The sequence below is a fragment of the Aphis gossypii genome, chromosome X, assembly GCF_020184175.1.
Source record: "Aphis gossypii isolate Hap1 chromosome X, ASM2018417v2, whole genome shotgun sequence".
NCBI classification, from domain to species: Eukaryota; Metazoa; Arthropoda; class Insecta; order Hemiptera; family Aphididae; genus Aphis; species Aphis gossypii.
Window position 1 is genome coordinate 29,726,370 of NC_065533.1, and position 27,905 is coordinate 29,754,274.

The following is a 27,905-nucleotide window of genomic DNA, read 5'->3' on the forward strand; positions in this document are numbered from 1 at the left end:
CGTAGTTTATGACGTACGTCGTAATTTTGTATTATATTCCGTATATCGTATTGTCATTAGGCACTATCACTTATTCTGGTACCACGGTAGTTGTATCTATTTATAATATTATGTAAGTTGTCGGCTGATCATTATATACGGTCGCGGCATAAGATTATACGCGCATTCTTTGCACGGAGTTACCAGTCGCCCTGCGCCCGTGCCTTTTATACAATAATCATTATTCAATATTATTATAGCTATTGTTATTTACGAGCATAATAATATGTATTATTATTTAGTGTATATATCTATCACACCAGCTCGTTATAAATACACGAAATATGTGTGAGGTAAGCATCTACGATCTACGGAAAAGTGTACACGGCAATATGGCAGAATGGGTAAAAACGACGTTTTCGATGACATTTTTTGTAATTAGAGAAAAATAATAATAATAATGATTTAAATAAATTCCCACGAACGTTGTACTTACATGTGATCCATAATTTTCGTAATCGCGAGTTCGATTGCAAAAAAGGTTATGCCTATCATAATATAAAGGTAAGGATCTTAGGAAGAATCTCCTTGGCTATGGAGCTATCATCAGTGACGAGTTCGAAGTATGTCTGTCTAGACAACTCGATAGCTGCAGGTGCAGAGGGTGTGATTGACACTCATTGGGCACTCACTCAATAACAGAAATGTTTTGAGCAATTCAGATGGTTGAACCGTTGGAGACAAGCTGATATTAGGAACATATTATTCTTCTTCCTAGTTGGAGGAGAAGTTTTGCCGGAGCTGTCTTGGGGGAGAGTCTCGCTGGGCGAGAGCTTAAAGGCTTTGGCTTGAGTGCACGCCAAGTATTGGCGATGAATGCATCACGCCGTTTTTCGGCTTCACCCTGATAAACAGTGAGAAATAGCTGCTTGATAGTTATCTGCAGTCATGCAGAGGTAAAACATTAAGAAAAACTGATTTATAACTGTGTTTAATGCAGTTGTGAGTTGAGGAATGGTAAATGCGTTAATAGTATTTATAATACTTAGAATAATTTGGTTGATAGTTGAGTTTGTAAAACTCGCTTCTAACATAAAATCTTAATAAAAATGCTGCCTGGTTAATACTGAATAAAATATATTTCATTAGATTGCTTTACACTTTTAGTTTTTACTGTGTAACACATGAACAGCACTAAAAGTGTGCGTGCATGGTATGCCCAAGCACATCCTGTGATTTTTCATAGACCGAACTTTTTTCTTTATCAAAACATAAAATATTTTGATAAGTATCTAATCTTGTATATGATGGCATATCTTCCAATAATTTTTCGCACATCGATGCAGCTGCGTCTACTGTTGTTGATTAGCATTATATCTCTTATTAGATCTTTGCTCTCCGTTATAAAATGTAGTACAAGTAAATACACGCGATCTTGGTACCTACATTTATTTAGACAGTTTGTTTCCGATTTTTTAACAAAATCAACTACATTATTATTTTTCTTGATTGAATAAGTATTGTTCAGCAATACGTTACTGTATCCTGGTAGGTTTGTTTTGAAAACAAGAACCATTTCGGAGTATCTAAGGCTATTTTATTAAATGTTTTCGTATGATTTAAATCTATGTGTTCAAATCCAGGCTGTTCACCAAGTATGACTTCATAGAACATGGTTTTATGGCGACATATTTCCTTTCTTTTTCCAATTTTCAATTGAATGTATTTCTGTTTTTAATTCGTCTATTTTAGTACACATTATTATAAATCACATTAACTAACTTGGCCGCATTGGCGTTCTCATAACATTATGGCAGAGATTCCCAACTGGGGTGCTGCGGCACCTTATAAGGTGCCGCGAACTTTATTTAGGGTTCCGCGAAATTATTTAAAATATATTTTTTATTATATTATTTATGCAATAATAATTAAAAATAAAAATATATAGTTAATTTTCAATGTAAAAATTTGTTTTATAAAATACAATATGTGTTTATACTATATTACCTACATATCTTACTATTTTTTTATATATACTATACATATGCACTGCAGCTAAATAAAACCGAAGTAGTCGATAGAAGTCCTCCGGATTCTTAGAAAATGAAGAAGGGTGCCGTGAGTCAAAAAAGGTTGGGAACCTCTGCATTATGACCACCGGGTCCACGATTGTCACGAGGTTTTAAATCATGGTTTTGAATTTGAGTGTTATGACTATGGCACTATGCTGCCATGCTGCACAAGACGTGACAAGTATACGTTTTGTATTGGCGCCAAACGGACAAACGTCATTCCGTTTGTTCGATGTCGCCAACACGGTTCGGCAAAAAATTTAAACTAATTTGACATCTATAATTTATAGATTATTGTATTTAATGGACGATATAAGTTTCGTATTGTTTTGTTATAAATTGAACGATCCAAACCTTATGCACTATGCCCGCCGTCGAATTAAATTAAAAGTTCTTGTTTAATTGTTGTTTTTATTGAAGTAGGTATATATTTTGTGATTTCACCTCAAAGACGGATAATTATTTATGAATATTTATTTATATTTGATTATTTTTAATGTACGTTATACGTATGATTTGTTAACTGCTGTGGCATTACATACATATTTTCTTTTATAGAAATAACTGTTGGTTTTCTTTGTTAGGTAAGAACGGTACTAGCAAAATGTAGCAAAACTAAGCAAAATATATACTATATTTTCACCAAATGTTAATGTCAGTGGTATCTGTATATAGTTAAATTTTCAAAAAATTTTGACTTTTTTTGTTATTTATAGACCACTGAAATTTTCAATTTTTTTGAGAAATTTTTTTTAAAGTGTCGATAAAAAATTTTTGGAGGTTCCTTATGAGTTGTTTTTATTGTAGCTAAAAAAAATTAAAAATCGTTAGTCACAATTTTTTTTTATAAGCGTTTATAGTTCAAATTTTACGAAATCTGTCAAAAACGCGAAAATTAGTAATTTTGAAGTTGAAAAATCATAAAATTTGTTGTGTTTATAACTAAGAATTAAAATTATAACACTAAGTTTTCCATAAGTTTTCTTTCAAGTAACTATAGAGAAAACTCATAACATCATTATAGGAAAAATTTTATGTGCGTTTAAATTTTAAATTTTTACGAAATAGCGTAACGACAACGATTTATCCCAAACGATTTTAAATATTTGTTATTATTCAAAAAGTATAAGTCATAGGTACTTGAAAATTTTACCAGTTATTAAGATTTGCGTTTTCTTTACATGATTTAATTTTTAAAATATTTTGAATTTTTTTGAGCTATTTATAGACAACTGAAATTTTCAATTTTTATAAAAAAATATTTTTGAAGTGTCGATTAAATTTTTTTGGTCATATCAAAATACTTGAAAATGTAATACAAAGTTCCTCATAACTCTTTTTTTATTAGCATTTGAAGTTCAAATTTTGACGAAAATTCGTCAAAATTATGAATATTTGCAAATTATTTTGTAGGTATAATTCATAAAAATGTTTATATAGGTAGCTAAGAGTTGAAAATTTAATACAAGATTTTTCATAAGTTTAGCTTACAATAACTATAAAAGAACTTAAATTTTGGTGTATTCAGGCCATTAAAACATAAACCACCTTTTTCACCAATCACTGGAAATTATATCCTAGGCTGACAAATCAGCTTCGTTCAGAATCGTTTTTCGTATACAATGATACCTATCATTGCATTCAAATTTAACCTACCCTAGTCCCTCGGTCCACCGCACCCCCTAATGTACAGCAGAACGGTACCCACTTGCCTGTTTTTTTTTTTATTATAAACAACAACACTATACATAATATATTTTAACAAAATTATTATACTTTTATAAATACAATAATATACTTTTCAAACTAAAATAATAATTATTATTTTAACAAATTACTATTTGTTAATAAATGAAAATTAAGCATTATTGAATTTACTAATGAATTTTTGTTCAGTGTAACTAAGCATTTTGTATGCAGCCAACAGCTATAGGTGAATACTTTTAAGAATATTGAACAAATTAATTTATTTATAAATATCAGCAATTAATTTTATTTTTTTAATTTGTATAATCTGAGTTTTATTTTTGTGTTTTAGATTCTGAACGGAACGGACTCAACGGAGTGACGAATGTATTGATTTTACAATGATGTGTGTTTTTTTGTGTCTGTGTACAGCATAACTAGTCGAAATAATGCTTTAATTTCAAACGTCGGGGTTTATTCAGAATTTATGACGATGGATAAAATACTGATAAATTGTTTCTGTATCGCCATTTACTTATAAGAATAAAATATTTGGCAAAAAATGTTCTTTGCTAATAATAGACCTGAGTTGTTCACAATGTTTTTCCAATAAAAATCATCATACCTATTACCTACTATTATTATATTTATATCTATGCCATTGGTTATAATTTCAGATTTATAAACATAGATTTTAAATTGTATATCTTTTTATAATAATAATTATGTATGGCTATACGTATATCAAAATATTATAGGGTGGGCTTAAAATGGCTCAGTGAGGTTTTAGCCCGTTTAAGCCCTCTATTTAAGTCCATGACGATCTACTCTCATCAGTAAACTGTTTATAAATTGTTTTTATTTTGTTTTGTAGGGAGGATTAATTACGTAGCTTTAATCGTTTTATTTGTATCGGGTATTTTATTGCATACATATTTTAATGTTTGGTAAAATATTCCTTAAGACAAATTTAAAAATTATAAATGTTTACCGGGTTGTTTTATTTTTAGAATTAGAATCATTAGTTTTTTGTTACAACTCGTACCGTGCGAGTCAATAGGATTTATAATTTCGTAATTACGTTGTTGAAAAGTTGAATTTATAACAAAATAAAATTTTATAAAATACTGTATTATACGCACGATATGGCGTACCTACGTTATCTATATCGATATAATCGTTGTTTATACAGTTTTAACTATTCTCTCAATCATATATTCACCTTCTATACAAAGTTTAAATATTCATATTACTAATGCTTTCAGTAATGTAAATACCTACACATAGAAGGTTCAGTAACCAATTAGAAAATCGTCTAAGGTTTTCGTTGGTATAATTTAATGAATTATTGTATTGTACTTGGAATTGGATATTTGTTTAGTGGTTTAACTTTTGTAATTTAAAAGATTTCTTAAACTCAAGAAAAAAAAATTGATTATTCATTAAGTTGTCTATACTATAGACTATATAGTGTCTTGTAATATTTTAATGTTGTCGATTGTGTGTGTGGTGATATTATTAATTTGTACATTTTTTATTAATAAATAAGTTGCTAATAATTGTACTTATAATTTTCACATGGTTGAATATGTTATGAAGCTGAAATAACAATAAAAAAAAAAATTTTAATATGTAGGTACCTATTCAATAAATTTTAATTATTTTATGTACAGTATTATGAATTTGTAACATGGTTGTATACTTAAAGTAAGTGAACACACATGTCTCATTGAACTGTTCGTGAGATGGTGAACTAAATTCTACAAATCGTTTCTCTATCAAGTAGGAGTGTGTAGCATTGACGATTTTGAACCGGGTATTCATTAATAAATGAAATGTAGCAAAACGGACATCACATCATCAAAAAATCTGTACTTTTGTTAGTAAACGAATGATCGCGCCTGATTGTGGACGGATTGTTTTCAATCAAAAAAAAAGTATAAATATAGCTGGTTGGTCATGATAAAAACTGTATTTGATTCGTAGAAGTTTAGACGGACTGGTTTAATAAAAAAAAATTTGTTTCTTGTAGTCGTAAGTTAATCTCAAGTAATTATATGGTCATGCTGGATTAGTGAGTGAAGCCATAACAAACAAATATCGAAATGTTCCAAATTTTAGCTATAGAACAACTATAATTAAAGCTAAGCTTAATAATTAATTGTTTTCACTCTAAATAATTTATATATTTTTATTTCAAATTATTATTTTTGTTCTTAGTCAAATTTAACTTTGATCATGTAATGTTTATTTCATATTTAATACGGAAAACTCAAGTTTTCTACTATTTTTTCGGTTATTAAAGAACAACTAAAAAATTATACAAATTTACGTAGGGTAATATTTAATGCATATGTGGACAATAAGTCGTATAGTTAGTATTACTTAGACGTAAGAAATATATGTTTTGCACAACGTGATCATGCCAATTTTATTTTTATATGCGTGTGTGTACTTACAGGTAAATACTTAGTGAGGAATTCCTGGACCGTCCTCGTTATTCGAACATACTGGGTTTCTGCAGCATCGAGAATTTAATATCAAGTAAATATTTTATGTGAGATTACTCACTCATTATTATACTCGCGCGGACAACTCACACATACGTGTGCGCATATTTGATTCCTACCGGTGTGGTCTTTTATATTAATGACACTAAACATTTATCGTTAATTAAATTAATAAATGCATTCAGAATACGATTCGAAACCTATTAATAAAGTCATAAATGATACTTCATATATGTATGTATATAAGAGGAAACGTCACTGGTTACGTATAAATGTACAACGATTATATTATTTTCCAGACATATTATGCAATGAGAGGACAACACGTTTTTAGTAATAATTTACATAATATATTAGATGAAATTGGTTCGGTTTCCGGTCATTTATATAGCTTTATTTTTACTTATATTAACTTATTGACAGTATGTCTACGGTCAAAATAGCATAGCGTCCACTCATTTCGATTACACTTCATCAGTTATACGTTAACAATTATAGATGGGATAACTTATTTTATCATTGCTTATTTCCGTGTAGGCACATTAAATTATATTATAGTACCTATTCAACAGTAGTAAAAACTTTATATTGCCTCGAATCTAATCAATCCCATCGATGATAAAAAATTAAAAATCCACCATTAGCTTGCGATATTCATGATGCGGTCAATTAATAATTTTTATTGAGCGTCGTAAACAATGTTTACTGCAACATATATTATAGGTAATAATCAATGAAAAAATATATATTATATGTATATTCTATAGTATAATATAATGTTAATAAATTCGTTATTTATTTTATTTCAAATTTCGAGTTTAATAGTTTGCATGTAATGAATAATGCATAATTTTAGTGATTTGTTTACAAGAACGGCATCAAAAAAACACTAAACCCAAATACATGGAAATAATTTGCACTACACATTATACGTTATATTATTATTATATGTATACGTGCCCATTTAGTTCTCGACGACAATTGTTAATTTATTTAAATGTTGATTAATGACTATTGAAACGAGCAAGTGTGAAGTTATTAATTCGCTTTACTCTGCTATAGCAGGTCCGATCAGTGGTAATTAAAATAATTAATTATACCTACCTAACAACCGCAACATTGTGTTGGTAGTAGGTTTTACTTCTGTAGTCTGCTCGCGTGGGCCGTTGGTTCGAGTAAAATGTATATTTCCGAGGAGCTTAGTTCGGTTTCTGATTTTAATCGGAATAAATCCGCATCGCAAAACAATTCGTATCGTACTTCTGATCTCCAAATGTTATTTTATTATTTTGGTAGTGGCGATCACTAGCGAGATTGATTTTAATTTACTAATACATAATATTTTAAGTAACTAAAAAATTAGGTCATAATAACCGATTAATATATTGAAATATTAATTAAAAGTTATATTTATAAAAATATAATTTTCAGTATACAATCTGCGACAAAACCGATAAGATACATTATACAAACTGCGGAAATTTATTTTATAAATAAAAGCAAAGTAATCTTCTCTCACATTTGAATATAAAGACTTTGAACCAATCATATGACGTGATATTAAGGAAATTCACTACCAAAAACATCATAACACTTATATAGTAAACAATTTGAAAGAAGATGGACAAATTTCAAGATGTGAATTTTTTAAAAAAGTAGGGGACACCCGGACAAAGTGAATATATTAAATTCAATAATAAAGAATGTTTATTTGTTATTCTAATTTAAGAATTTTGAACTTTTAATCTACAATAACATAACCTTTAATGAGCAATATTTTTTTTTTTTTTTTAAATCAAATTATTCACTTTGGCCGGATAATTTATAAAATATAAAATAATACAATCAATGTAAATAATGTACATTATTTCAATATTAATCAGTCAAAATCTTCACAGAAATCACAAATGAATTGAGATCTTCCTAGATAATATGTATGTCTTCATGGTATTTTTCACAAATACAACACATAATCCAATCTTCAAGGGGTTTTCCTTCAGGTCCCTTTAAATATTTTTCTGAGCAAATAAGACAGATAAGATTACTTTCAGACTCATTTTCGTTTTGATTTGACTTCTGTTTTGATGTTTTTTTCACTTTGCGTTTTGGTAATTTTTTTGTCGCTTTAGCTTCTGTATTTTCAGCCTTTTATACTGTAATTTTTTAATAGGGCTACTATAGTTAAAACTTCTGCCCGTTGTCCTTTTCGTTTTCTTGTTGATATCTTAGCTAAATCAAATTTAGGTATTGCCCGAATTTCCTAGGAGGAAACTTTTTGAAACTTTTTTGAATACAATATGTGTACACTTTTTTTTGTATTTTTTGGTGTAGTTTTTTCATAACTTGTTGGTTTTAAAATAATAGAGTTCATTATTGGTTCTAAACTTGTACTAGGTATATTATAATATATAATCCAGATTATAATCTGGAAATGAGAATACCACTCTAATATATTATGACTAATATGCCCAACTGACGGCGTTCCGAAGAAGAAGATTCATTAGTTTATGAATATTTAATAAAAATATGCATACATATGATTACAAGGATCCATTGTACATAATTCGATAATGGTCCTATTTAGATCGGAATAGTATTTTTTGTTGACAATAATCTGTTTTAAAATCAAAAATAATTTTTTTAAATATAAATTTATACAATTTGTACAGACTACAGAATTAACTTGTTCAAGGTTGAAGGTACAAATTATGAATGGACGTAAATAAGCGCGGCGTTCAAATCACCCGAGTGTAATCTAAAAACAGAAATGCATTGAAAATACATTGGAAAAATAGGAGTTTACAATTGCACTCTGTCTTTTTTGGATAGATAGGCCAATTGCGCTCAGTTGTTTTCAGGGATTATAATATTATTCTACATTACACTTAGTATATAAAAATATGTATTATAAATAGATTTTTTCAGTCAATACAAAAAAAATTATACAATAAATATCAATATTAATAGTATTTGTACAATATAAATCTATACCAAATCATACACATAGATACACGTCAATAGACAATAATACATAATTAATATACATAAAAAAAGTAGGTCAGCGCATTTCGGGATGTTTGTCCATCGTTCCTTCGGTCCTCGGACAGGATAGTGTAATATTTTACTTTAGGTATTCATTTTGATTACAGTATGATTGTATTCGATAAAAACCGATTCTGAGCAAACGAGGGGATCTTTTTTATTTAATTTTATTCGTTTCTATGGTGATAAACAAAGCCGTAATTATTTTATATTACATATAATCGTATAGTTGTACATTTTTTCTCCTTTAACCGCTTTTATTTCGAGTATCATTTCAAAAATCGAAAAATGACCTCTTTAAAGTACTAGCTTAAGAACATAATAACTTTTCAGAACATTTTCCTATTTCAGAATCTGTATTTTTATAGTTTGTAGTCCACATTTTTGAATATTCCTCCACCAAGCTAATGTTAAATGAAACCTACAACCTACCAGAATTATTTGATAGCAAAGTAAATACTGTATCGCTGATAAAAATATTTGGAACAAAATTCAAAAATTCCACCAACAAATATTTTTTCACAAGTACATAAAAATTCTAAATTTGTTTTTGTTGAAAAACATATTATATTTGAAATACCATCGTTTATTAATAATATATTCTCACTTTTGTATGTACTTATTATACTTGTATTTTTGTTTTTTAATCTACATATTTTTAGATTTTTAGTGCATATAAATGCATATTTCAATGCATATTTTTCCAGTTTTTAGTGCATAAGTGCATACTTATTTAGGCATTTTCTAGAGCATGAACCACAAGCCCTGATAATAATCATTATCCAGAGTTTCTTCTGGATACTAATTTCACTAATTTGTGTTATCCCTTATGTAGTATGGCTGCATACGAACTGAGTCCCAGTAAAACTTTTTATGACGAATTGAGTCCCGGGTTGTTTTAGGGTATATACCAACTGAGTCCCGTCAAATTAAAAAAAAAACATTTTCCTTTTCATTTTTACACTTTCAAAAAATTCTACAGGTATGGTTAAAAATGTTTTTTTTTTTTTTAATATTTTATAATATAAATATATAATAATATAGGGGTAAAATACAGTATGAATAATTTCAAATTTGTGTATAATTTAATAAATGTAGGTAATGATAAAATAACATCATTTTTTGTATTGGTAAAAATGTATGGGATAAGCATTGTATATATTCAAATATAATTATTGTGTTTGATTGCAACAGCTGCATACTTTGATACTTTCATATTTTTCTTTTTCTAATTTTTATATACTTTGCTTTTATATTTTACTCAAAATAATACTCGGGCTCAATTCGTATATGTCCCGTTTGTACCAGGAACTCAATTAGTATATTTTTTTTTTACCTTCAAGTATAGGGACTCAATTAGTATACAGCGTATAGTATATTCGACATACGCAACGAATAAGGCAGTAACTCAATGTTCGCTACTTTTCAGTAGAAGCAAATTAAAGTTTGAATTACAATTATTATTCTTATATTATTTGGATTTTATTGAAACTTACACAACATTTCATTTGTTTATCACTAAATATGGCCTGATATCAATTTTATTAAAGTTTGGATTTCCCTGGGTTTTCTTTGAGTTACTTCCTTTCACAAAAGGAGTTAACTCAAGTTACCACAATTTTCGTGGATACAATTTGACCAATATAAAGCAGTAACTTCTTCTTTATTAATATAAAACAAAATACAAAATACCTTTTTCAACCTTGAAAATAATATAAAATAATAATAATATTATAATAGTAAAATGAATGATAATTAAAAATAATTAATGATAATAATAGAAAAATGAATGATAATTAAAAATATTATTATATTGTATTATCATTAACAATACCAATAGATCCCTTCTTATTTTGAAAAAAAAAAAAATAATAAAACCTTTTTCATCATTTAAAATACAAAATGTAGTAGTAATTAATAAGAATATGGAACTTTAATAATATTATTTAAGTCATTTTTTTTGATTTGAGATTTTCATAAAATGAATGATAAGTTTTAGGTATAAGACCCTTTTTACATAGAGATAAAAGGTCTTGGATTTTTGCTTCCTCTATACACAGCTGTTCTTTATATGCTCTTATGGGAATTATGAGTTTGTCATATTGGCCTCTTTGTCTTTTTTTTATAATATTAATCTGTATAGAATCTGTTGAACTTAAATTGTACTTTATCTGAATTACATAAGGAAATTCATAATTAACAGACATTTCTTTTATATTATTCCACTTGATTAATTATTATTATAGTCATAATTTATGATAATAATATTATAATATTATGATAATGATTCATATTATTATCATTGTTGCTATTAACATCAAGACAAAATTGGAAATTAATTTTAGTTTTCTTTGATTAACCTATTAATAAATAATAAAAATATAAAATATTATAGTACTGTAGGTAGTACCAACCATTAAATAATATTATTAAATTGACTGTATTAACTATTATTGCATTTAAAAAGATAAACATTGATAACAATGTTATGATATTAAGTATGTTATAAAATAATAATTATAATAATATTATTATTATATAATTATTTTACACGTGGTTAGGTACTACTTACTTCCTTGAAAGAAAAAAACAATCCGAAGAAAAAAGAAGTAACTCAATTTACGTCAATCTTCGATGGTAAAATGTATTTTATGATGACGTAACTCAAGTTCCTTCTTTTTTCTTGGGATTTCACTATTTCCAACTATTTTTAGATCCTGTTTTACTCTCTTCACAATCATGATACAGTTACTGCCGTTTTCGTAGGAGATAGAGCGAAAAAATGTCTATAACGCCATAGCAGTAACTCAATTTTCGATTTTTTTGAGTTACTGCCTTATTCGTTGCGTAATTATGTCTATATAGTACTTGATGTCACTCATAGACAGTGTGTGAAACGTACAAATTAGGCGGATAAATAGGTGGATAACGATCTTTAGTGATAATGAAAACTTGTTATAGTCTATCACTCAAATTCATACTTTATAATATGTTCGTTAATAATAATAAATATGATATTTTATATTTCGCCCTACGTCGAGTCGGGATAGGTATTATTATCAGCTTGTAGCTTGTCGTATTTTCCAGTAAATTCGTATACGTTTTGCTTTAAATTAAGTATATTTGAATGTATATTAGTTAGCTATATTTAATTGTGTATATACATATGTAACTTTTTCCGCCGTGTAGGAACTTACATATGTCTATGTAAAAATAAGGAACCTAAAATATAATTAGCGCAATTGCAAGATCTTGGCGCAATTGGTGTACCTACTGATCTAAAATTTAAGTGGCGCAATTGGTATATCGACCTAAAGTACAAATATTGTTTTAGGCACAACTGGTTCATGCCCGGGAAAATATTGTTTAATTTTAGTTGAGTAACGCTCAAAATTAAATATTAGCATTTCGACGCGTTCGAACGTGACAGAACGCGCGTCTTATTTACGTGTGTGAATTAACCCATTTAAAAGTACATGTTTAATTTTGAGCAAGTAATCGCGATATTCGAAACGCCTAGTGTGCAATCCCCTTAAACACACAAAAAGTGCGAACAATTATTAAATAATAATTAATACACGTTAGTATACAAAACACAAATATAATAAATAATAGCTTGTGTTAGGTAAGATTGGGTTATTCATTGTCTTGGTGGACCGACCTAAGTCTTCCAGCCTGGACTTCGCAACACGATCTAAACATATAAAATATAATAATTACTCTTAATATTCACTGTCGGAAATTTAAAAAAATAAATAAATCATATTATTAACTTCCAGAACATTGGCAATTGATTTTATATGTAAATTATATGTCCTATCATTTTATTTCGCTATTATTTATTTAAAATATAAGAATTTACAATCTGTATAATAAACAATGAGTACAATAAGCAAATTGATAGTGGCAAGGCGTTAGGGGGTGTGAGTTGGGAAGTCGACCTACAGTGGCAACACCCCAATATACATGCCATGTTTACATGTTTAATGTATATTAAGCACTAATACCATTATCACTATTAATACTAAGGTATACCATGTTTCCACACTAAACGTGGAACACTACAATGTTAAAAGCAGAATAAAAATTAATTTCTGTTGCCGAATTGTCGTGGTAGCCATCAATTTTAGTACAAACCTTGCGTGCTATTTTTTTTTTATTCCATTTTGTGTACCCTTTGAATAAAAATTATAGACTGTGTGAATAATGTTTTGTCATCATCGCAGAGTAAGAAAATACCTCGTGGCTTATTTTTGACAATGATTAATAATTGATTATTGACCGCAATGTACCCATACTATTGTAGTCGCGGAATACAATATTAAAGAAATAATAACAATCTACGGTCGAGTTGCGGGCAAGTTTTGTACGAAAATGTTATCAAAACTTTATTTTGGACCGTGCAATCTGCTGTACCTCAATGTTCGAAACTTCGAAGTTTGAAGTTACAAAACAAGAAAACTAACATAAGTAATTCAATTATAACTACTGTCGTAAAAATTGCACATGGTAGCAGCATGTTCTCTTGTGGGATCAGAGTATATATTATGTATATATGATTCATTACAATACCTCGTAACTAAATTAATTTTGGTACTTTTCAAGAGAGACAAAAATACCAAATAATTATTGTTACACATTGACTACATTCTTTTTGTTTGCATTTTAAAACAACTCATATTTTTTTTTTTTTTTTGAACGTTATATATATAAATAAACCATGTATTTTTTTTATGTACCTACACAATTTAAAGAAATACGTGATATTGCTCTACCAGTAATTAAGATACAAGGTATTTCTATTCAATATACGAACTACGAAGTAATAGTAATATGACTATTTGTTATAAACAATAAACATGTATAAAAATTAAAAACAATATTGAATGGTAAGTAACATTAATTGTTTATTGTCAATATACCTATACTTGTTTTCATTTTTGAGGGTATACGATCAAGCGAAGTGCCGGAATAACAAAGCAAATTATTTTACTAAATCATTATCTTTCCGAATTTAAATAGCGAATATAATTTTCTACTTAAAAAATAAATATTTAATATTAACACTGCGAACTAACCTCCCCCCCAATTACGGCTTTGAAAACGAGCATATAAAAATAATACCAACACAATTTGTTAATATTCTATCTATTAATTATTTAATTTATCTCTACATATTTATTGCATTTTTTTTCACATTTCATAATTTTTGTAATGCAAATATTTCAAATTTTTCATGCATATTTATCTGTTTTTTAGAGCATACGTGCATATATAATGGTAAAAAAATACAAACTATCATAAAATAGAGCTTGAAACTTGATGATCTAAAAATCATTAAAATATGACTTATTAGTCTTAAGACACAGTATTGAATTTTAAAAATATTTGAATCCGGTTTTTACTTATATAAGTAACAAAGAATCTAAGTACAAAATAAAAATACTATGATATTTTTTAAAGATACAAGATAGAATTATACATATATCTGGAATACATGTAAGATAGAAGATACTATGTATATTTATTTATTTACCCATTTGCCTTGTATACAATTTTCTTACGTTAAATTTCACTATATGGGTCTTGAACTGATACAAAAAATTTTATCTATGACAATTGACTTGATAACGAAATAAACTAGTGTATTTCACGATTTTTTAATCAAAAAATTACATCAACTACTCTGACCAGACTTTCAACTTGGAGTGGATAATTATTAAAGTTTTGACTTAAACAATAGGTTTATTTTTTCAATTTTAAAATTTAAAAATTATGTTTGCATAGATTAATTTTGTTGAACAAGGTTAATGACAAAGACAGAACTTTTCCGCAAAAACGGACGGACCGATTCATCATATGAAACCATCGTAGAAGGGCTGTCTCTCGGCTGCGATCACGACGTCGTCGTCTGGTGACGATATCATAGAATTATACGTATTTTCAGGCCGAGGTAAAAACGTGAGACGGTCTGGTGACGATTGTTGTGGTATATCGTAGTGTGTTGATAAAGTAGAAACAATAATACGGTCGAGGGGTTTCCGCGAAGGCACACTGCTGCTGCTCCATAACGCCGTCACCGACTCATCAATATGTATAATGACGACAGTAATAATAAATAAATACAGAACACGACACGGTTGTTGTAAACTAGAAGAAAGGATTTATATGCGGAGAGATCGCTATAAAAAATACTACGCGTGTGTGTATGTGTGTGTGTGTGTATTATGTGTATGTGTCTGTGTCACTGTCCGCGACTATAATCTATTATTATTATTATTAAGTTTTCAACATCGATTAAACGTTGTACCTACAGTACCTATACTTGTATCATTAATCGCGTTGCTCGCAGTATTTTTAAAAAATAATAATAAATTATATCATTTCTTCTCGGATATATGTTTTATACCCATCGCGATCCGCGTACACACACACATATACGTATATATATTAATAATTTATCGTACAACGATACGTCTGCTTTACTGTTATTATATTACAATAATGACAATGATAATCCGACGAACCTCCTCCCGTACATAGGTCGTGTTACACGGCCAGCGCGTATGTATAGAGAGGTACCTATATAATATTATCACGTTATATTGTGTAAACCATAAACGTCTATGGGAATCGACGCACACGACTTGCGTTTTTGCTGTCGTGTCGAGAAATGCCATTTTTGATTTTTCCCATGGCCGTATACAATATTGTATTGACGTGTATTTTCGTCAGTTCTACTGTGGACGAATCTTTTGCAAGCGTCGAGTGTTAATGGGGCCTATATATTTTATTGTATTATTACTATATTGTACAAATACTTTTTCGAATTTATTCGCAAAACGACAAATCGTCTACGTACCTACGCCGAGTTTTAATTTAAAATTATTTTGATTAAAAAAAAAAAAAAAAGACATACCAATGACTACGTTACCACGGTAACGTTATTATATATATATATATGTATATATATATTAATCGTCGGTTGTTAGTAGTAACTTTTATGTATAATATAATATGTTAAATAATATTATTATTTAGCGTTGTATAAAAACATGTACGATCGGAGATTTCGGATCGATTAAAATTAATACACCGACCCAACGAATACCAACGTCAGTTACACGCGTAGTGTGTATTATAATGATAGGAATGGAAATCGGGCGATAACCAAGTGCGAATATATTATTGTGTACATTATAATATCGTTGTGTTCGGGCCATAGCAACGTCATTATAATAATATAATATAACAACCCGACAAACCGTCCAAATTAAACATAAATAAATTTCAGAGCGACGCAAATTGCGCCGAATAATTTATGCACAGCGTATTATTATTAATATAGCAAAACGCATGTTTTGGAATATTGGCTTCAGATAATGGGTTTCGTTATCTTTTGTACACAACGTTCTCTGTATTATTTATTAAAATATAATAAAGTATGAAAATAATAATAATCCTGATAATTATTGTTAGAAGCTGCCAAACCGCTATCAGAGAAATATTTTTGTGTTGGTACAATTTAGAATCGAACGATGTGATTTGATGTCCATTTTTTAGAATTTTAAGTCTTACTTAAATATAAACACCAAATATATTATACAATATTTATTTTATGAATTTATAATTACAAAATAATTTTCGTGATTTAAACTTTTTCAAAATTTGATCTTTAAATAGGTATATTAGCAATAACGAATCTTGTACAGAAGTCCCAAGGCTTTTGCACAGCAAAAATTGTATCAGTATAAAAATTATAAAAATAAACAAAAATTTATCACAAATTATAATAGATACTCACTTATGGAATCACCGGGCACAGCATCAACAAAAAGCTACATTACGGGGGCTTTGTGCACGTCCGTCGATTCTTACTGACGTCGTTGAGCAGCGCTGGTTAGCATAGAATGCCATGACCTGCCGGCTAACACTTTCCCGGTACCTACACGGTCACAGGTCTATATAATGTCGGGCTCTGGTGTACGTGATGTACCACTGTCAAACGGATAATGCGAACGACGGTCGAAAGTGTGCTGCGAACATGTGGTTGGATTTTTTTTTCCAAAAATCACTCCTTACCGACACCCTATCCTATAAAGAACATACCAACTAACAACAAATATAATAATTATTATTACTTATTTAAAAATATACATGGTGCACAATGTACACACATCAGAGGACTGTTGATCTGGTTCGGCACCACTTGCATGTAATAGCTACGGCAGGGCTCCTACATAAACAATATAAGAATACAGTAGCAACATTTAAATCAAAAAACAAAATTGAAAATATTTTTAAATTTTACTATGTACCTAAAATACTAAAAATTTGTTTTTCTCGATTATATTTTAAAAGGCACTGAACATTTTTAAATTTTGTTTTAGAGGGCTGTTGAATTTTTTAGTACAACTCGATACTAACCAGAATAAAATATACCTACTTTAATCAGTAAGTACCTATCAATCACAATACATTAATAATCGTCGTTTATACTTCTTTACCAAGTCGATCGATGCAATTAACAAAACCTAATTTACGTGTAACCGCCAAAAAACTTTTTTTTCTTATTTAATTCTGCAATTTTATTGTTTATTTGTTTTTGACTCGTGTCTGTAATAATACCTAAATGTTAATAATTAATCGTATAATTTCACTGCTCTCCGAGCATTGTAAATTTCGGGCGTGGGGGCCGTTTAGCGTGTCGAACGAATTTAAAAAGTTTATTTATACGGTAAAAAAAAAGTGTTAAAACTCATAGTACGCGGTGTTCACATTTTCCGAAAACTGTTTGTATACGATTTCCCACAGCGTACTACCGTTGAAATCTCGACGACCAGGAGTGGGGTACGAATGAATTTTTTTTTTTTTTTTTTTCATTAAATCGGCGTACGACAACTCTGTGACGGCGGCACGAAGAGGGGAGGGGTTCGATGATGCCATCATTTAGGCGTACGGTAAAACAATATCGCGGTGCGGGCGCGTGTGCCTAGCCGCGCCGCAGCCGACCGTGTCCCGGCCGTTCTCCACAGACTCCTCGTCGAGGAGACTCGAACCGGACGCGTAAAATTTAATATATACGGCGGATACTTATCTCTGCGCGCGACTCGTATGCATACGCGTGAGCTCGCCTTCTCTCCGTTCTCTCTCACTCAAAAACACACACACACACACACACACACTGCCGGCGCGGTCCACTTTCAACATAAATTTGTGTTTAGTCCGCCGCCCGCCGCCACTTGGGTGGTCTCACTCGTGCGTGCATGTGTGTGTGTGTGTGTGTGTGTGTGACTGCGCGAGATTTGCACTGTGCGGCGGCGCAACGTATTGTACCCGCACCGTTGAATATTATTGCAAAATACGTCTCCGCTAATAATACACTCGTTCGCCGCCGCCGAGTAGCGCGTTCGATTTTAACGACGATTCGCCGTCGTGCATAATATATATAATATCATCATTGTTATCGTGTGCACGAATAATAATAGGCACCTACCTAAAGTTATAATATTTATAACGCACGCGAAATAACGTTGCAGCGTTATTGCGGTACGACGTATTAATGCATTCCGAGTGCATTATTTCCAAAGTTTGCTGCTCTCTCGTAGTATAAAATAGTAGGTGCCGCGCCCGTATAGTCTCTCGCCTGCAATGACCTATAAACTTATGACGAAGCGTGCGTGTGAAAAAAATGTCACGTCACTGGCAGTCGAAATAAATAAATTTCTGCAATGCACTGCAACGTCTTCATTCGAAATTATGGCTTATATCTACTTAATTTCGAGTTGTATAGCGTATACACGACTGTTTGAGTTTCATATTTTGAGACGAGAAAGCCTATTTGCTTTGACCTGTAAAACATCGTGGTCACAGCAATGAATAATAAAACAATGAACATGACTTGGTCACCCTAAAACTTTGAAATTACAATGAACAATATGAAAGCAAAAAATGAAATCCGAACGACACTAACCAGATAACTTGTATTTATTTTTCGAGCTGAAAACAATCAAAGTGAAAAAAAAAACATCGAAAACTCCTTCGTTAACAATGAAAGAAATGAAAACCCAATAAAACAAGGTGTACAGCAGTCGACAGCCGAAAAAGACTGGAACAAAAATGGCATTCCGACAAATGTGTATCCGGCCTTTTATAACCTTTCCATGGTAGTGTCTTCACAGAAAGAAAATAAGCAGTAAAAAATATTGACGACACTGTCCCTCGACAATGGCTTAATTAAATACAAAATACAAATAACTAATATTATTTACCAAAATAACAAAATAAATGAAAATTCAAACATTGACAAATTATAACAGCTGAACGTGGGTATCGGTCGGTCATTACACAACTGATCACCTGTTTGTGATACTTCACAATTAGAACCACTACCAATAGGTAATAAACACAAATAATTACCCCCATTGACTCGAGCGGGCGTAAATTAAAAAAAAAATCTCGAAAATATCCAAAACACCAATAACTTAATAAAGACGACGTTCAAAAGACATTTCTTCAGCGTCTGTAAATAATCAATATCGGCCACAACTTTAATTTGTTTTTAGTTATAGATTTTAGAATATTAAAAGCAACCGTTACAGCTTGTTGAGTAATTCGATAAAAAATAGTTTATTACAGACAAAGTTTCTTTAGTATAGTTGAAATATCGTATTGTACCAAGACTAGTGATGTTTGTTCATTGACATAAAGTTTGGAATTTGGAAGATTTATGAAATTTAAAAAAATAAATCGTCGCCACGAAACCAATTTAAAGTATAACAATTTTATTAAATACCTTTGACCCAACCTTTGAGGTAGTGAGCCTGAAATCCCTCAAAAGTTGGGTCAGTTTTGGACTAAAACAAAAATGATGGTTAAAAATATATATAGGTACGTTAAATTTTTTTATTGCTTTATATTAAGTAAAATATAATAAACTTTCAAACCTTTTATTTATTTCAAAACCAGATTACATTCTTAATGTGAACAACGTTTATTTGTTATTCGTTGGAGTGATCTTGCATATATTATTGATCTAAGCTCTAAGTCCATATTTGAAAATAACGGTTTATTTATTCCTACAAGTATCTTTTTTCTTATATTATAATAGATAATAGTACCTATATATTTTAAAAATCAACAAAAAAATATCGAAATGTGCACTAAAAGATAAAATATAAAATTAAAATTTTAAAATAAGACCTTTAAATAGAAAAATGTCAAAATGTGCGGAAAAATACATTAAAAAAATTTCATTTTTTAAATCGTTATATCATGAAACAAATTTTTTGCTCACTTAGCATAAGTATCATGCGATCAACCAGAATAAATATGCAAATACATACAAATCCACGCTTTAAATATTATGTATCTACGATTTATTATTTGAAATAATATTATATAGCTTAATAATGTTTATAAGCACTTAGAGATGTATATGTACGCAATACTATGTAAAACTATGAAGCACTAACTAGAACAGTATAATATAAATATTATTGAAGTTTAATATTAAATTTTTTAGGTACCTGCTTTAAGTCGATAACCTTTCCTTTTGACGTGAAAAAGTGGAGTGTGATCTGTGGACTACAAAAAATCACAATACCTATACATCATTCATGCGGGTTTCATCGATGCATGCACTGGTTGTGCGAGTGCAAAACGTAGGCAATAGAGTATTGTTTGTATTAAAAAGTCATAATTCCATATTGTAAGCCGTAAGTTATTGTTTATAGTTATACTTAGATTATTGATGTATATCTTTATTTCATATAATTGTCGCTACAATAAATTTTAAATGCAAGGGAGTGCTCGCAGTATGATTTGTTGTCACCAAATTCAAGTTCTTTAATTTTGATTTTGGTGTATTTTATTGGCTGTTAGAAAAAGCTTGGTATTGTGATGAATAGCGTTTGTAGTATTTTTGGATGTATGACTATGAAAATAATTATTTTTTTATTTCTTTTAACCCGTTTATCTTTAAATATATAACTATTATTAATACCTACTGATAAAATAGATAGAAACATGTTATGGTAAAATAATAAATTTTATTTTTTATTAATTTAAAATAGATGAGATTTCATAACATTTATAAATATATTACTTTTTGCCTAGATGACTGGCTCAGATGAAATTATAAGTTTCAATAACTGCACCAGAAAATATATTTTTCAGTAGATCCTTTGCAAATTATATTGCTTGCTATAAGAATTGGGTTAAAATACAAACCTCTTGTTTTGGGTGGAAGAAGGCGATAAGCACACTACAGTCTTTATTTGAACATAATCATTTTATAATAATAGATTTGAACAAATTTGAATGAAAATAAATGATTTGACAAATTAGTAAAGTTGAACGATTTTAATTTCTACTAAAAGTTTATATAAAAAAAAAAATAATGATTGGCCTAATTATAATTTAATACAACTAATCAGTACCCAAATTAAATACCAACAAAATAAATATTTATAATATAACTTAAGTAGTGTATTTAATATAATATAACTACAAAATTATTTAAATATTCAATCTTTGTAGAATATAATGGTAGGTGGATTTAATAGGTTTAATTGAAATAATTTAGATGTGGTTAAGTAACTTATTTACTAAAACAAAAAACCATGAATGTGATGACAGTAATAAAGAAGATATCGTTAACGAGGAATCAATCAATATTTCATCAAATCAAGAAGATAAACCATTCATAAATGATTTGAAAGAAAAAGTTGAACGCGTAAAAGAGATATACGCAAAATTACAAACATTAAAAGACAAACAAGATTTAAATTTAAATAACAACTATATAGATAAAGCACAAGAAAAAAATGACCAAAGCACGTCGACAAATGAAGATGAAAAAAATTTAGAAATAAATAATTGTAGATTAGAAGATGTCCTAAGGATTATACCAATTATAGAAACAAATCTACAAACACTTACCGAAAAAGTAAATACAAATATATGTAACAATAAGTAGTTTTTTTACTTTTTTAAAATTATTATAGGTATCTTGTCTATCTGGCTTACTTGATGAGAAGCAAATCAATGCCAAAACATTAATTGACCAAAATATTATTTCAAACAGTTCTACTATAAATAGTGCTCCAAGCTCTGTAAACAAATTAAACTGCATTGCGAATAAAACTACACTGTTAAATAAAGATACTTTACCGGAAATAGATTCTAAAGAAAATATGAAAACGCATAAAAAGAAATCAAGTATTATGATAAAAAAAAAAGAAACTAATCAAAAGGTTAAAGTTAAAATAAATTCTACCGAAATTATTGATAAAAATGATGAAACAGATCAAATAAAGCACGAAGAAAAAGGTATTAACAATAGTAAGTTAGTTGACCAATTGACCAATTTAGATTGTCAATTAGAATCCTTTTTTAAAAGTATACAATCAGCCTTATCTCAATACAAAATTGATCAAGTAAAAGAAAAATCGGAAATTATGGATAATCTATCCAGACTAGAGAATAAAATTAACATAAACTATTCAAAAATGGATAAATTAATGTCCAATGTTGATCACTTAAGTAAAACAAACGATCATGTTAAACACGTCTTTATGCATAACCAATCAAGTATCGAAATAGAAAATAGACATGAACTGAAAAAAAGTAAAGATGATATTAACGTTTGTATTGATAACCTTATAAAACCAAATCCTAATGTAAAACAAACGCAACCGTCTATTACTGCTGATAATCCAAACACGAGCAGGCAAATTGGTGGCAAATGTACAATTAATCGGTGTGTTTGCCAATTAATAGACCACACTAATGCTGCTAATACACAAATTATAAATTCACACAATGATAACAATCAATCAAAGTACGGTGATATTATTTTATGTGAATTTTTAAAAACACAGCCAACTTTGGAAAGGATTAAACAAAACGAGTATCAACCCAAAGTAGTACAGATGAATCAATTAACAAATCAAATCAACGAACAAAAAAATAACCATTTAACAGTTTGTTCAAATAAATCGTGTCATATTACAAACATTTGTGATGGAAATCAAATCGATGACCAAAAAACTAGCCATTTATCAGTATGTTCAAAAAACTCAAACCATTTAACAGATAGTTGTTTTGAAAATAAAATCGACGAAAAAAAAACTAGCCATTTATCATTATGTTCAATAGAATCAAATCATTTTTTAAATAGTTGTGTTTTAAATCAATTCGATGACCAAAAAACTAGTCATTCATCATTATGTTCAATAGAATCAAATCATTTTTTAAATAGTTGCGTTGAAAATAAAATCAATAACCAAAAAACTAATAATTTATCAGTATGTTCAAAAAATCATTTAAAAAATAATGATGTCACAAAACCAGACGAAGAACAAAAAATTAACCGTTCAAACTTATGTCCCAAGCCATCAGTCCATCAGTTTTTAAAAACTGGTGTTGAATTTGACACAAATTCAAATCGACCGATTTCAAAGAAATCAGTTTGTAAAAAAAACAATATTTGTGATTTCCTTTCATCTCAGCCAATTCCAGAATGGATAAGATTAAACGAGAATCTCATTGCATCAGATGATCTATGCTGCCAATATGCTGCTCAATCATCAACAACAAATAATAGTTTAAATATTATGAAGTTTTATAATTTTGAACGAATAATAAAGGACAACCATGACTGCAATGACGATATAGTTTACGAAATTACACGGAAATAACTTCAAAATGTTTTTATTTGCTTATTCATTTTATAATAATCATCCATTGTTATAGCCTATAGATCATGAAGGATATGGAGATCGAATCTGTGGAAAATATAGCGTTGGTAATAAGAGAAAAATAAACATCGAAATTGCATTAACTGGAAATATTCTTTTATTTTATTATTATTATTTTTTTTGAAGAAGAAGAACCCTTTAGTGATGTAGATCCTTTGACAAGATGTTATTATTATTTTTTTTTTTAACCATACGTAACTAATGTTTTCTTTTATTTCTATAATCTCATTACTTATTATTACTACAGTAGTCACTCGATAATTCGAAAAACTCCATAAATCGAACTAAACGCTAAGTCTCGAGAGGAAATCTCTGTAATTTGAAGAAAATACATGTATTCCGGTCCCTCGATAATTCGAAATATCTGTCAATGAGACATACACTACAATTCGAATTTCCTTAAACGCGATTATAATATGTTAGTCCATATGTATAAAAATTATGTACTATCTACTTGACATACTCGTAATGAAACTAATAACAACGGTGGTTAAATATTATCGTACTTTACCTACCTAGGTAATCTAAACTTTAATCGTATCATTTTACCAAAATAAACCTTTCCAATGAGTATTGCGTCGTTTAAAGTGCAACAGTGCGTATCTCAGTTTTGGTAGGTTTTCAGGAGAGGCAAAAAACATGTTTTCAATGATTTAAACCAATTAAATAATAGTTATCATATTATAATCTTAAGTTGTTAATGTTAAAAAAGTGTTTAAAACACTAAAATTCAAATTTTATTGAATATTCAGTATTTTAAATGAGATACGTATAGTTGGGAAATGTCATATCTGAAATATGCTGTTTTACTTTAGGGATACCTAATGAACTTTATTTTTACATACTTTAAATACTTAGTTCTGTTATTTTTACTATGCCGTAAAATGGGGTAACTTTGATAATTTTTCTATGAATTTTAAGTTTATTTTCAATTAACTACAGTTAAACTAAAAAAATATCTATATTCTTAATAAGTTTACCTCAAATACATAATTGTCTTAAGTAATAAAAGATATTTTTTTTTTTTTTGAAAATTGTATCATAATAATTTTAATTATTAAGTGTGGCTATCAATGTTAGACCTCTTGTGGGGTAACTTTGATACCCTCTATTTTTTTACACTATTTTAAATGGTGTAATGGTAAAACTATCAATGTTGCCAGAAAAAATAATTTCTGACTTATACTTTTTGAGTTATTTCAATTTAAGTATAGTGGGGTAACATTGATACAAATAAGATAGTTAATGACAAGTAATGAATTAACATAAACATAAAATAATCAATACATTTTTGAATCTATTATTTATTTTATCTTTGATAATGTTATAGTAATTATAATATAATACATAACAATTTAATAAAAATATTTTATAGGTAGTAACTTTATTTGGTATCTAGTCTAGTCGTTTCTGTTAGACTTAATTTAAACAATATAATATAATACTAATAACAAAATTATAACAATTAAAAAAGAAATGAATATAATTCATAGTTATATTTTACTTTAGTCTTGTCATTCCTATCAGACATAATACATAGTAATAATAATATAATATATAACAATTTAATAAAAATATTTTATAGGTAGTAATTTTATCTGGTATCCAGTCTAGTCGTTTCTGTTAGACTTAATTTAAACAATATAATATAATACTAATAACAAAATTATAACAATTAAAAAAGAAATGAATATAATTAATAATTATAATTTACTTCAGTCTTGTCGTTTCTGTCAGACATAATACATAATATTAATAACAAAAAAAATAACAATATTTAAAAAAAACAATTTATAATAATGAGCTCAATCTTTATTTAGGCTTCTCTGACATCTACTGAGTGGGAAAATGTATACCTAATATTATCTCCAACGCCTTCAATCATTGGACACTTCAAAATAGCTTCAATGTTTTTTATACTTACATCAAATACATCACTCTTAACAATTTTAAAAGTTTGTTTTGATGTACCCATAGACTTCAATCCAGTTACTGTAATAATACTGCCAACTATACTCTTTATTACAGCAAGATAAATATAGGTCGACATACCTCGTTTTCCAAATTTTACCTTAACTAAAACAAATGAACCAATTTGAAGATTGGTTTCAGTTGGTGTTTGATATTCAGGTACAGTTTCATCAATAGGACCTTCATGATCTGAATCTAAATTGTCATCTGTCAATGGTGGATAATTAATTTCTGTGTCTTCATCAGAAGAAAAATTGTTAAGACCAAGCACAGCTGACGTTATACTTCTCCTTGGAGGTACTGACAAATTTTTTCTTTTTTTTTCTTGAATTTTCATCAAGATTTAAATAACGCTGACCCTTGAGATAATCAGTTATGGTGTCATTAATTATTGCTGAGTTATTCTCATTAGGTAATTTATCTAAAACTTTGTATTTGTTTAATGGACAAATGCCAGTAGCTTTAAAAGATGCTTGTAAATCGACTTTTATTGAACCACCACCATTACAACTATCCATACAATCAAGTGCTTTACGAACCAAAGATGGAAATGACGACTTAGGTATTGCTTTTAACCTAGTGTTTTGATTTTTCCACTCATTTAAACTATTGCGCCATGCTTGTTTTAAAGGCCTAAAAAACCCAACATCTAATGGTTGTGTAAGGTGAGTTGAGTTTTTTGGCAAGCATACAAAATCGATATCATTTTTCTCACACTCAAAAATTATGTCTGGCTGAATGTGAGATGAAAGGTTGTCTCCAATTAACACTTTCCTACCTGGTTGACGCTTTGCATGTGGCAAAAAGCTTGTTGTAAACCAATCTTTGAATGTGACAGCATCAATCCAGCCATGAGTAGTACGATTATAACGTGATCCTTTTAAACAGCACGGCTCTGAACAGCATGGTTTCCCTTTAGGTCCCCCTTCCGTCCAAGGTTGCCATATTTCACTTGATTTAAACATAATATAAGGTGGTAAAAGAACACCAGCAGCGGAACCACAAACCATTATCGATGTTGAAGATTTTGAATGGTTTTGAACCCGCTCGGGATATTTTGTACCTCGCTGAAATATCATTTTTTGTTTTCCTGGATTGTCTTGTAAATTACTCTCATCATAGTTATAAATATTTTCAGCAGGGATGTTTTGAAGAACTTTACTTAAGTTATCAAAATATTCTGAAATGATACCCGGCGATACTTCTGCACGACATTTTGATATATTAGTAGCAACACGTTGACTAATCAAATTATTGTGCCTCTTTAAAATACTGCGAGCCCAATCTGCACCTGGCAAGTTGTTTGTAAACTTTTGAACAACAATACCTTTTTTATCCAAAAATGATTTAGCAATGACCCTGTTTTTATATTTGAATGATAAAATAAATTATACTAGATAAAGTTTACATACTAATTGATATTGTTATTACAAACCTTAGATCCATTAAAGTAAGTGGAGAGCCCCATTGACCACAATGATGTATGTTTTTTTTGTTTTTGTGTCTGTGTACAGCATAACTAGTCGAAATAATGCTCCAATTTCAAACTATGGGGGTGGTTTCCGATGTAAAAGTGAATATCCTTGGTGCATTATAGAGGTAAAAAGTTAACATTTTCCAACAGTTTTCAAAAAAATCGAATTTTTTATTTTGCTATAACTCAGAAACTAATCGATGTAAATAATTGAAATTTTCACAAAATGTTTGTATTAGCGTGCTCCATACACAGTTAAATTTTGACTTTTTTTGAACTATTTATAGACAATTGAAATTTTCAATTTTTCTAAGTATTTTTTTTTTAAATAACGATAAAAATTTTTTGGCTGATCAGAAAATTTTGAAAATTTAATACAAGGTTTCTTATAAGTTGTTCTTAAAGTGAT

The 27,905-nt window shown here is 29.0% G+C and overlaps 2 protein-coding genes across 2 annotated transcripts; one reads left to right on the forward strand and one right to left on the reverse strand.

Moving 5' to 3' along the window:
• The first annotated feature begins 21,755 nt into the window (after positions 1-21,755).
• LOC114121819 (uncharacterized protein PF3D7_1120600-like) lies at positions 21,756-23,999 on the forward strand. The gene is made up of 2 exons (XM_050207774.1): positions 21,756-22,238; positions 22,297-23,999. The coding sequence occupies exons 1-2, from the start codon at positions 21,876-21,878 to the stop codon at positions 23,989-23,991; spliced, it is 2,058 nt and encodes a 685-aa protein (XP_050063731.1). The 5' UTR covers positions 21,756-21,875; the 3' UTR covers positions 23,992-23,999.
• Positions 24,000-25,867: 1,868 nt separating this feature from the next.
• Positions 25,868-27,468, reverse strand: LOC126552459 (uncharacterized). The gene is made up of 3 exons (XM_050207156.1): positions 27,458-27,468; positions 26,381-27,381; positions 25,868-26,322 (listed from the first exon to the last, which is right to left on the reverse strand). The coding sequence occupies exons 1-3, from the start codon at positions 27,466-27,468 to the stop codon at positions 25,868-25,870; spliced, it is 1,467 nt and encodes a 488-aa protein (XP_050063113.1).
• Positions 27,469-27,905: the final 437 nt, after the last annotated feature.